Genomic DNA, 11,382 nt, shown 5'->3' with positions numbered 1-11,382 from the left:
GCTGGGACCGCTAGCCCTTCCGGGGCGCCTCAGGATTTCGGGTCCCGGCTCCCTGGGCGGATGCCCGAAGACTCCGCCTTCCCAAGAGCCCCTGCGGCGGGGTGCGAAGATGGCGGCGGCGGCGGCCCGGCACCCCTAAAGCGGCGGCAATGGAGCCTCCCCCGTCGCCGGGGCCGGAGCGGCTCTTTGATTCGCACCGGTAAGAGCCCCGGCGGGAAGAGACCGGCTCCCGCGTCCACTTGGCCTTCGGCACCCGATCACCCCGCCTCTCGCCCCCAGGCTCCCGGGTGACGGCTTCCTGCTTCTCGCGCTGCTGCTCTACGCTCCAGTCGGGTTTTGCCTCCTCGTCCTGCGCGTCTTTCTTGGGATCCACGTCTTCCTGGTCAGCTGCGCGCTACCAGACAGCGTCCTTCGCAGGTTCCGACCCGGGCGCTCGGGGAGGGTCGGGGCTGGGCCTGGCCGGAGGCCGCGCGGTCACCACTGCCTGCTTTCCCAGGTTCGTGGTGCGGACCATGTGTGCAGTGCTGGGGCTCGTGGCCCGGCAGGAGGACTCCGGACTCCGAGATCACCGCGTCAGGGTCCTCATTTCCAACCACGTGACACCTTTCGACCACAACATAGTCAACCTGCTCACCAGCTGTAGCACCGTGAGTTAGGGACGAAGTCGAGAGTGCCATGGGGCGGTTCCCTGGGGCCCAGCTCAAGGCTCCCCTCTCCATGTCCGGGTTTCCTTTGGGAACCACAAGATACTGACCCTTACCTCTGACCCCGCTTTTCTACCCATTTGTCAGTTTTTCTCATTTCCCAACATTCTTCTCTTCTTGCTTTCTCTCCTTCCCATTCCCAGCCTCTACTCAATAGTCCCCCCAGCTTTGTGTGCTGGTCTCGGGGCTTCATGGAGATGGATGGGCGGGGGGAGTTGGTGGAGTCACTCAAGAGATTCTGTGCTTCAACGAGGCTTCCCCCCACCCCTCTGCTGCTATTCCCCGAGGAAGAGGCCACCAATGGCCGGGAGGGGCTCCTGCGCTTCAGGTGGGTGAGCACAGGTATCTGTCTCCAACTGTGTAGGTGGTCAGGCCGGGGAGCCCTTGGGTTTTCACAGCCTTTTTCAGCCCTACCCCCTCCCTTCCTAGTTCATTTACTTTCTGTCCACTTTTAGTTCTTTCCCCTGAATCCCTTTATTCCCCATATTTCTACTTGTACAGTTTGACAGTTACCCGTTTTTAAGTCAGGTATGAGCTGCTGACTGGGTTGGCTGGAATCCCATCCTACTATCTCTTCCCTCTTCTAGTTCCTGGCCATTTTCTATCCAGGATGTGGTACAGCCTCTTACCCTGCGAGTCCAGAGACCCCTAGTTTCTGTGGTGAGTGTGTTCAACAGGGAAGCTCTGGGTTTGGAGTGGAAGTTTCCCACTCCTGGCCCTGGCTTAGACCTCACTCATGCCCTCCCCTCAGACGGTGTCAGATGCCTCCTGGGTCTCAGAACTGCTGTGGTCACTTTTCGTCCCTTTCACGGTGTATCAAGTAAGGTATTAACTGTCCTCGCTTTTTGGTGGCTGGGAGAAACTCGTCTCAAGGTCAAGGAAGTAGCTGCCTCTGCCCTGTCCATTTGCAGATATTTTAATATCAAGGTCCTACCACAGAGGCAATATAAAGTATTTACTATCTCCCCTATCCTCACCACCACTGTTCCAAGAAAAGAGGTATCAGAGTGGAGAGTGGGTGCCCCCAACATGGTCCTGGGTTGTTTTTTGCAGGTGGCTTCGTCCTGTTCATCGACAGCTGGGGGAGGGGAGTGAGGAGTTCTCCCTCCGTGTACAACAGGTGGTAGGGGACACAGGCAGGGTGGAGGTGGGTTCTTTCCTTATGGGGAAGGAGAGGAAGGCTTAAGAAACTTCCAATCTTCCAATTCTCCCTAGCTGGTGGCCAAAGAGTTGGGCCAGACAGGGACACAACTCACTCCAGCAGACAAAGCAGAGCACATGAAGCGACAGAGACACCCCAGATTGCGCCCCCAGTCAGGTGTGTGGTCTCTGGACACAAAGCTTTTTAGCTTTTTTTCAGCCTGTTGTGATTTGTTCCTTATGCCTGTACTAGTCAGCCTCTCCCTCCTCCTAGTTCTCCACTCACCTTATTTCGGATTTCTTTTTTGCAGCCCAGTCTTCTTTCCCTCCCTCCCCTGGCCCTTCTCCTGATGTGCAGTTGGCAACTCTGGCTCAGAGAGTGAAGGAGGTTTTACCCCACGTGCCACTGGGTGTCATCCAGAGAGACCTGGGTATGAGAAAGGGTAGACTCATGTAAGGAGACAGGCATAGAGAGGGAAAGTGGGTGGTGAAGGGAGAAGGTGAACAGGGAAACAGACTCTCCTGTCCTCTCTTCCCTACTGCCCAGCCAGGACTGGCTGTGTAGACTTGACTATCACTAATCTGCTTGAGGGAGCTGAAACTTTCATGCCTGAAGACATCACTGAGAGGACCCAGGCCCTTCCCACAGCCTCCACCCCCAAGGTGAGACCCAGGAAATGGGCAGGTCCAAGACTTGGGGTGGGATGGGACAGTTTGCATATCCCCTGTCCCTGACGTCTGTTTTTTTGATCCTGAGACCCTAGCACAGTGCCTCTCTTGCAAAGTAGGCATTCGATGCGTGTTTAATGATGATGACTTCGCAAGCCCTCTGACATTGTGATCACCTCAGTTCCCCAGCTCTGGCCCGGCGACACCTCAGCCCACAGCCCTAACATTTGCCAAGTCCTCCTGGGCCCGGCAGGAGAGTCTACAGGAGCGCAAGCAGGCGCTGTATGAATACGCAAGAAGGTGAGGGGCTTAGAGAACAGCGGGTAGGAAGGGGCAGATTGTATATGGCAAAACCCATACAATGTCTTCTCCTTATGTCCCACAGGAGATTCACAGAGAGGCAGGCCCAGGAGGCTGACTGAGTACAGGATGGCACCCAGAGCCGCAGGACGGAGACTGGGGGCAGCCCTCACCCAACTCACAACAGGCCGGATGGGTGGGTGGTAAAAAGGGAGGGATGGGGCTCCCCCCAGTATCACATTAAATTCAGGGTTTTCACTCAAGGTCTCTGTTGCCTCTCTGGGTCTCAAAAGCCCCATAGCAAGTTCCTTTTCCCTTGGTTGTAGGGATCAGGGATGAGGGCCTCCTTGTGGGTTTGTGGGGGTGGTCAGAATGGAACTGTCTGCAATCACCTCCTCATGTCAAGAGATGCGTGATATTAAGGAAACGTAACTGAGCTGAAGGCCCAGAAGCAACTGGACCCTAGCTTGGGTGTTAAGCCCAGGTATGTGAGGAAAAAGCTGCAAAACTGCAAGTCCCAGGATGCCTTTCACTAATGAGCACAATACACAAAGTCTGCAGAGTTCACACATGCTCAGTGTGGTGGCTTGAGCCTATTTTCCATAGGCCGCTGACCAGATTAAATAAGGTGGAGCACATGGCCCCACCCCAAAACAGTCTTTAGGACTGTTGAGGCACACCCCAGGGTGGAGCCGGAATTTACCTTTGTACTTCACAGCAGGTCAGGGTTATTGGTGACTTGCTGTGTGGGTCTGGAACTGGCTGCCATCCTGACACGTCTCAGAGCTGCAAGCAGGTTTGAATCCAGGATCCTGTGGCCCTGCTCCCTGATTCCTACCCCGCTCCTCCTCTGATTCTTCATTCTTTTCCCTTGGGGACCTTCCCACAGATTACCATGTCTCATAGAATTCCTGCTGCCCCTGAGGACCCCTGTGTTAGTCAAAGGATTTTTACTATCTGACTACAGGGTAATAGTCCACTTTTGATAGTCCCTTACTTGGAGACTCAACTCTCCACTGTTTCCTGGCAGGCAAGAAATACTGGGAAGGATGGACCCCGCTGCATTATCACTTGAGGGTACAGGTTAGGGATCAGGGCTGAGGTGGGCAGATGGTGTCAGTCACCAAATACGAAGCCTTGATGTCTGCCCTGCCTTCTGTAGGTCCTGCTAGACAGCCACCATGGCCTCTCAGGTTCTCGGGCTGGAAGAAGAGACTGGCCCAAACCCTGGAGAGTCTGAACTGGCTGTGAACCCCTTTGACGGGCTCCCCTTCTCTTCCCGCTACTACGAGCTGCTTGAGCAGCGCCGATCCTTGCCTATCTGGGCTGCTCGCTTTATCTTCTTGGAGCAGTTGGAGAGTAGCCCCAGTGGAGTGGTGCTGGTGTCTGGAGAGCCTGGCTCTGGCAAGAGCACCCAGGTTGGGGAAGATTCTGGGAGTGGACAAACGGAGGGGCTAGGGAACTGGCTCTTCCTGGGACAAGGGGGGAAGGGGGGCGGAGCGGAGCTGTGTGGAGTAATAAGGGAGGTGGGTAAAAGGAGACAGGCTGGCCCCAGGGTAGCTGGTGAAGGACCAGGGGACTCCCCAAATAAGGAGAGATTAAACTGGCCACAGCTCCCCCAGCACTTTTGACTGGAGTTCTATATCTCGCTGACTGGTTGTCCTTCCCTACCCTTACCGCAGATCCCACAGTGGTGTGCAGAGTTTGTGCTGGCCAGGGGTTTCCAGAAGGGCCGGGTAACTGTGACTCAGCCCTACCCTCTGGCAGCCCTGAGCTTGGCCCTGCAAGTTGCTGATGAAATGGACCTGACCCTGGGTCATGAGGTTGGATACAGCATCCCCCAAGAGGACTGCACTGGGCCTGACACCCTGCTCAGGTGTGGCCCCCTGCAGGCCTGACCCAGATCTCCTTCCCCTCATCCAGTAGAAACAAGCCCAGTCTTCTGATATCTCACCATTCCCTCCCTCAGCCTAGCTCACCCTTTAAATCATGCATGATGCAACTGCTGAATTCAGCCCTTTAACCCCAGCCAGGGACCTCAGACATTCAACCTCACCCTCATCATGAAAGTCTCATTTTCCTAACTGGAGTACAGCTTGTGAACAGTGTCACCAGTGGGGTTGTGGGTCACAGGTAAAGGTCCATGGGCTCAGGAAGTCAGTCACAGGGTCTTTTTCTGATCTTTACTATCAGAATCTAGGCCCCCTGGGGAGAAGCTCCTCTGGACTTCTGGGGCTGGTCAGTGTCTACACTGACTCCTCTGCCCACTGCCAATGTCAACAGGTTCTGCTGGGACAGGCTGCTTCTGCAGGAGGTGGCCTCGACCCGGGGCACTGGAGCGTGGGGTGTGCTGGTGCTGGATGAGGCTCAGGAGCGGTCAGTGGCCTCAGATTTGCTCCAGGGGCTCCTGCGAGATGCCAGGCTGGGAAACCTTCCCGGGGACCCCAGAGTGGTTGTAGTTACTGACCCAGCCCTCGAACCTAAGCTCCAGGCCTTCTGGGGCAATCCTCCTATTGTACATGTACTTGGAGAGACTGGCAGGTGTCCCACTCCCGTCTACAGGGACACTGTCCCTACTGATAGAGTGGAAGCTGCCTGCCAAGCTGTGCTTGAATTGTGTCGGAAGGAGGCTCCAGGAGATGTGCTAGTGTACCTGCCCAGTGAGGAGGTAAAAAATGGGATGCAAAAGGAGGTACTCATGTCTCATGTCGGTCCCTTCCTGTCCCAGGGGGAATGTGAGCAATGCTTGTTAGGAACATTGGAGTTCTAGTACTTACTCTCCATTGAAGTCCTGAGGAAAAACTCTGGGGTTTCAGGGTAAAAAGGTCTACCACCCTCTTTTTGATTCCATACAATGCAGGGATTTGTGGTTCAGTGAGCTCCTGAAATTATAACACCCCAACTTTATATGAGTATGTGCATTTTTTCAGAGTGAAGGACCATAGTGTTTCATCAGTTTTTCAAAGGGGTCTGTGACCCACAAAGGTGAGAACTACCCTAATACCCCGCCCCTTTCCTCAGGAAATTTCCCTGTGCTGTGAGTCCTTGTCCAGGGATGGGGGCTCCTTGGAGGACCAAGGGCCTCCACCACGGGTGCTGCCCCTTCACCCAGGCTGTGGACAAGCTGTTCAGGCTGTGTATGAGGACGTAGAATCGGGTGCCCGAAAGGTTGTGGTCACTCACTGGCTGGCCGACTTCTCCTTCTCTCTCCCTTCCATCCGACATGTCATTGACTCAGGACTGGAGCTTCGAAGTGTAAGTGAAAGAGAGGTGAGGGGACGCGGGGGCTAAAGATAGAAATAGCCCTCTCTCATTTGTCTTGGCCTTGGTTGGGGGGCGGTGACAGGTTTACAATCCTCAGATCCGAGCAGAATCCCAAGTGTTGAGACCAATCAGCAAGTGTCAGGCAGAGGCAAGACGACTGCGGGCAACAGGGATCCTACCAGGTAAGAGCCTTTGCCCTCAATGAGATCAAACACGAAAAGAGTCACCAACCCATGAGCCCTGAGAAATCTACAGTGGTCTTCTTTCCCAGGTCTTTCTCCCCTCAGGATCCTGCCTCTGCCTGTATCCTAAGTCCTTCCTAGAACTAGAGGCTCCCCCGCTGCCCAAACCCAGGGTGTGTGAGGAGAATCTGAGCCCCCTGATATTACTACTAAAGAGGAGACAGATTGTAGAGCCAGGAGAGTGTCACTTCCTGGACCGGCCTGGTGAGCACCCCTCCTGCCCAAGTCCTGTTGTCCAGGCTCTGAGACCCCCTGCCCTGTAAGCCTTGTTCCCTCTCCAGCTCCAGAAGCACTAATGCAGGCCCTGGAAGATTTAGACTATCTGGCAGCCCTGGATGATAATGGGGACCTGTCAGACCTGGGAGTCATCCTATCAGAATTTCCCCTGGCCCCTGATCTGGCCAAAGCCCTGCTGGCCTCGTGCGAGTTTGACTGTGTGGATGAGATGCTCACCCTGGCCGCCATGCTCACTGGTATAAATCGCTTCTCTCTCTGGCTCTTATGGCCACTTCAGCCTTCCCTTTGGTGTTCCGGTGCTCCTAAAGCTAGCCCATTCCCCTTTGCTGTAGCCCCCAGCGCTCACAGTGCCTAAGGAACTAGGCTTTATCACTTATCCCTCTCCGATCTCTTTGTTGGTTCTTGCCCCTCAACATGCTTAAATCTCTCCTACCTGTTATTACTAAAACTGCACCCCTCTTCCTCAGCCCTACACTCCCCTTCGGCTATACAGAATAATCTCTATCCTGTTCAGTCTAGGGTATTCCTCGCCCACTGCATTCCAACTTCAGGCCCACCACAACACTGACACAGCCTTCAGCTCACCAGTGGCCTCCTAGAGACCTAATCCAATGAACACTTTTGAGCCCCTGTTCATGACTTTCTTTTGACACTTGAGAACACCAACCATTCCCACCTTAAAATTGCCCCCTCCCTAAGCCTCTGTGACCCGCTCCTTGTGGTTTTCACCCTACCCCTCTGGCCACTCCCTAGTCTCTTACTTGAGCTCTTCCTCCTCTGCTTCATCCTCTGCTCCTCCACTGTTAAGTTGGACTCAGGGTTCTGTCCTTGCCCCTTTTGTCTTCCCATTCCCTGAACTCTCTGAGCAAGTTCATTCACACCCATGGTCTGAAATGCCACAATATCATTCTTCTGAATCTTGGATTTATATATCTAACTCCTGATGGACGTTTCTATCAGAATTGTCCATAATACTTCAACCCAGAACTGAACTCAAGCACTTTTGTTGTCGTTGTTTTTGAGCCTGAGTACTTTTTTTAAAAACTAAAATTTATTTTACTTATTTATTTATTGGCTGTGTCAGGTCTTCGTTGCTGTGCGCGGGCTTCGTTGCGGTGTGCGGGCTTCTCATTGCGGTGGCTTCTCTCGTTGCGGAGCATGGGCTCTAGGCACGCGGGCTTCAGTAGTTGTGGCGTACGGGCTCAGTAGTTGTGGCACGCGGGCTCTAGAGCACAGGCTTAGTAGCTGTGGCGCACGGGCTTAGCTGCTCCGCGGCATGTGGGATCTTCCCAGACCAGGGCTTGAACCCATGTCCCCTGCATTGGCAGGCGGATTCTTAACCACTGCACCACCAGGGAAGCCCAAGCCTGAGCACTTTTTTAAACTACCCCCTCACCACCACCACCACCACCACCACCGCAAAATCATACAATCATCTCTGCAGCTCCACTATCATCATTCTAGACTAACCTTTCTCCAGGTTTTTTCATTTTTATTTTTCACTTTTCCTAATTTTTAAAAAATTTACCTGTTCGTCTCCATACTCACAGTCAGTGCCAGTGTTACTTCATCACTACTCAGCTGGATTCCTTTAGTAGACTCCTAACCATGTGAACTTCTTCCAAACACGTGGACTCTTAAAAACTCTTCTTCATCAGCTATTCTCTACCTTCCAAACAGAATGTAAACTCATTTGCACAGCACATCCAGCCTCTCTTAACCTAGCCCATACCTACCTCTCTGGCTTAATCTCCTGCCACACATGCCATTCCCTCCACTCATATACTAGGTGCTTGCAGTTCTCCAAACATGCTATTCCCATGGTCTAGAATATTCCCTCTGCCCCTTCTCCACTGAACTAATTCCTACTCAAACTTCAAATACTGGCCTGCACACCTATTGGGCTTATCAAGTTTGCTTACTTGTTGATCTCTCCCAAGCTTCTTGAGGGCAGAGACTGTTTTTCATTTATTTATCGTAAATGTCTAATAAACTGCATAGCCTCTAGAAGTCTTTTGAATAAAGTTCCCAAAGTGACACTTCTACCTCTTCAGTGCACTGCTGTCCTTTCTCATTCCCCAAAATGAACTTCCTCTCTTCTGCCTCCAGCTGCCCCTGGGTTTACTCGTCCTCCACTCTGTGCAGAAGAAGCTGCCCTGCGTCGGGCACTAGAACACGTGGATGGTGATCACAGCTCTCTGATCCAGGTGTATGAAGCCTTTATACAGAGTGAGTGGTCCAATCTGCATCCTCTTACAGAATCCAGATTTTCCAAAGAGAGGAAGTGGTGTGCAACCAGCTGACAGATCTCTATTCCCAGGAAAAGGAAGCCCTTTGGCCAAGGGTTGGGTTCTTTTGGGGGTCTCAAGGGCTTTAGCTATAGCTGGTCCCTTTCTATTCCTAGGTGGAGCAGACAAGGCTTGGTGCCAGGCTCGGGGTCTAAACTGGGCAGCATTGTGCCAAGCCCATAAACTTCGGGGAGAACTCCTAGAACTCATGCAACGGATTGAACTTCCCTTGTCTCAACCAGCCTTTGGCTCTGAGCAGAATCGCAGAGACCTTCAGAAAGCACTGGTGTCAGGATACTTCCTTAAGGTTAGGGGAAAGAGTTGGGGTGAGGGTCATAAAAGGAGCAGAAAGTAGAGGAAGCAAAGATTGGTGTATGTCACCTCTGAAATTGGGGTCCAGGTGGCCCTACAAAGGATTCTTTAGAACCAGGAGAAACTTTTCCTTTGAGGTTTTGGATACAAGGGGCTATGGAGATGCCATACAGTATGGTAGTATGGTAGGGCTATAACACCTAGAGGTATGCTTTACTTTTAATACTCTCACCACCCTTGCTAATAATTCTTTCTCAACCCCCTTTTCTTCTTCTACTGACTGACGCTTCACTCTCACTTATTCCTTCAATATCTTTGTCTTTCAACGAGGTGGCCCGAGACACAGATGGAACTGGAAATTACCTGCTCCTAACCCATAAGCATGTGGCCCAGCTCTCCCCATACTGCTGCTACCGAAGCCGCAGGGCTCCTGCCAGACCCCCGCCCTGGGTGCTTTACCACAGTTTCTCCATTTCCAAAGACAACTGCCTTTCCATTGTTTCTGAGATTCAACCACAGATGTGAGTTCCCTGACAACCCTCTTACACTGCCCATTCCTCTTCCTGGGGCCAAAATTAAAGCTAGGGATTTAGAGACCCTAAGAAGAGGAGGGGGTCTTAGTGGTTTGTGGTAACATATGGCTTGAGGAGACAGGGTTTGTGGAAAGGGTAGTAAGAAGTTTAACAACATGCATTATAAAAGAGGATACAGAAATCATCTAATTATGACTGTCTCTGTCAGGCTGGTGGAATTGGCCCCTCCATACTTCCTGAGTAACTTGCCCCCTAGTGAGAGCAGAGACTTCCTGAACCAGCTGAGGGAAGAAATGGCAGATTCTTCAACAGGGAGTGAATCTCCCTCCACCCAAGAGCTTGGAGATGCCTGTGTCCTGCAGTGACCTGCCTGCGGAGTGAAGCTGGGCTCATCTCATCACATTAGATCTTCCCTCAGGCTAGCACCTAGGCAACCAGCCAGATTTAGAAGCCCAAAGTTAAGGGTCAAATACTGGAACCTGAGTCCCAAGAAATGGTGGGCTGGGAGTGGAGCGAGTTGGGTAAGCCACAGTCTAAACAGAGTAGGACCCTTTCCTTAGCTTTCTTCTATTTATTGGAGAGGAACTAACATGCCTTTCATATCCCCAACTTATGCCAAACCCATCCTTGTGTTCCCTTTTGGTCTATAAAAGTTCTTTTTATATGGTGTCAAATTTGAGTTTGGTTCTGCGGCAGCATTTGCAATATCCATGAGTTAGAGATGAGTTAGTACGAAAGAATCAGAGTCAACTCCAACAGTGATATCCTCTTGCCTGGTTCCCACCTCTGGTCAAGACTTGTACTATGACTAACCTAGCTGTCACTAACATGGAACATGAGTAGTTTGACTACAGTTGGCCTCTAACCCTGCCTAAAGCTTACCTCCCTCTATCACACTGCTCTTGCCTCCAGGGGAGAAAGAAAGGGGGTGCTATAAGAATCAGACAAAGTCTTCCCTTTTGTTCTCATACAACTTAAATCCTGCTTCTTCTTAAACCTCAAGGCTACTGCAGCCATACCCAAACTCTTAGCTTTCCATCAACAAGCTTCCCAGCAGCCCCTGGCCCACTCACAAGTTTTTCTAACAACTTCAGGGACATCATGCTTTTCTCTTTCCAGCTGGGTACTATGTTCCCTTTTCTCCCTTTGGACTATTAATTTTGATATCCTCAATCATCTTGCACATTGTAAATGTATTTATAGAAATTGATGGAAAGGAACATTTAATCCTTAGAACTTTGCTTTTCTCCTCAGAGTTTTCTCCCTTGGAGATTCTGTCTGTTCTCATCATTCCATCTATTTCCTACCTCTATGTGGATGTCTACTGACCTCCCCCAAAAGGCATTTTTCCAGAATTTATTTTCTCTAGGTCTAGCATTTAGTTTTGCCTGCAGAGTTAATCTTGGTTCTGTCTTCCCAATTTCCCTCTCATCATCCACAACACGATTGATTTCTTGATCCTTTACATTTCCAACCTGGGAATTATCTTTGATTATTTTTAGGCCTATCACTTCCTAATTGTTTGCCAAATTCTGCTCACCCTAACTCCATTGGGCCCATTAACTTTGTCCATTGCTTCCTCCTCTTCCCTCTCTGTCCCCGAGGGACACCAGAGCCAGATTAGTGTTCCCAGATTTTCTCTTCCATCGAGTGTGTAAGTATCTGTCTCGCCTGCCACCCACTTGTGAGGCTC

The 11,382-nt window shown here is 51.6% G+C and overlaps 2 protein-coding genes across 8 annotated transcripts; both read left to right on the top strand.

Annotated features, from left to right (window-relative positions):
- The first annotated feature begins 4 nt into the window (after positions 1 to 4).
- AUP1 (AUP1 lipid droplet regulating VLDL assembly factor) lies at positions 5 to 3,076 on the top strand. Of its 4 annotated transcripts, XM_036872961.1 has the most exons (12): positions 16 to 199; positions 280 to 417; positions 497 to 647; positions 848 to 1,032; positions 1,292 to 1,364; positions 1,456 to 1,529; positions 1,758 to 1,824; positions 1,920 to 2,022; positions 2,156 to 2,275; positions 2,392 to 2,507; positions 2,695 to 2,813; positions 2,899 to 3,076. In XM_036872961.1, exons 1-12 carry the CDS (start codon positions 150 to 152, stop codon positions 2,933 to 2,935), a joined length of 1,233 nt encoding a protein of 410 aa, XP_036728856.1. In that variant the 5' UTR covers positions 16 to 149; the 3' UTR covers positions 2,936 to 3,076. The 4 variants fall into 4 exon arrangements, 2 of the variants coding, with proteins under 2 accessions (XP_036728857.1, XP_036728856.1); XR_005022383.1 differs by lacking the exon at positions 2,899 to 3,076 and having other exon boundaries at positions 5 to 199; positions 2,156 to 2,297; positions 2,633 to 2,774; XR_005022382.1 differs by lacking the exon at positions 2,899 to 3,076 and having other exon boundaries at positions 7 to 199; positions 2,156 to 2,297.
- Positions 3,077 to 3,173: 97 nt separating this feature from the next.
- On the top strand, positions 3,174 to 10,351 carry DQX1 (DEAQ-box RNA dependent ATPase 1). Of its 4 annotated transcripts, XM_036872956.1 has the most exons (12): positions 3,174 to 3,609; positions 3,976 to 4,231; positions 4,496 to 4,689; positions 5,097 to 5,481; positions 5,835 to 6,068; positions 6,160 to 6,259; positions 6,365 to 6,523; positions 6,601 to 6,792; positions 8,666 to 8,785; positions 8,961 to 9,151; positions 9,487 to 9,677; positions 9,898 to 10,351. In XM_036872956.1, the coding sequence occupies exons 2-12, from the start codon at positions 3,995 to 3,997 to the stop codon at positions 10,052 to 10,054; spliced, it is 2,160 nt and encodes a 719-aa protein (XP_036728851.1). In that variant the 5' UTR covers positions 3,174 to 3,609; positions 3,976 to 3,994; the 3' UTR covers positions 10,055 to 10,351. The 4 variants fall into 4 exon arrangements, with proteins under 4 accessions (XP_036728851.1, XP_036728850.1, XP_036728853.1 ...); XM_036872955.1 differs by having other exon boundaries at positions 3,174 to 4,231; XM_036872958.1 differs by lacking the exon at positions 6,365 to 6,523 and having other exon boundaries at positions 3,174 to 4,231; positions 6,175 to 6,259.
- The last annotated feature ends 1,031 nt before the right edge of the window (positions 10,352 to 11,382 follow it).

This window comes from Balaenoptera musculus, chromosome 13 (genome assembly GCF_009873245.2).
Source record: "Balaenoptera musculus isolate JJ_BM4_2016_0621 chromosome 13, mBalMus1.pri.v3, whole genome shotgun sequence".
Taxonomy (NCBI): Eukaryota; Metazoa; Chordata; class Mammalia; order Artiodactyla; family Balaenopteridae; genus Balaenoptera; species Balaenoptera musculus.
Note: the sequence above shows the minus strand (reverse complement) of the source record. Positions and strands in the feature narration are given on the sequence as shown.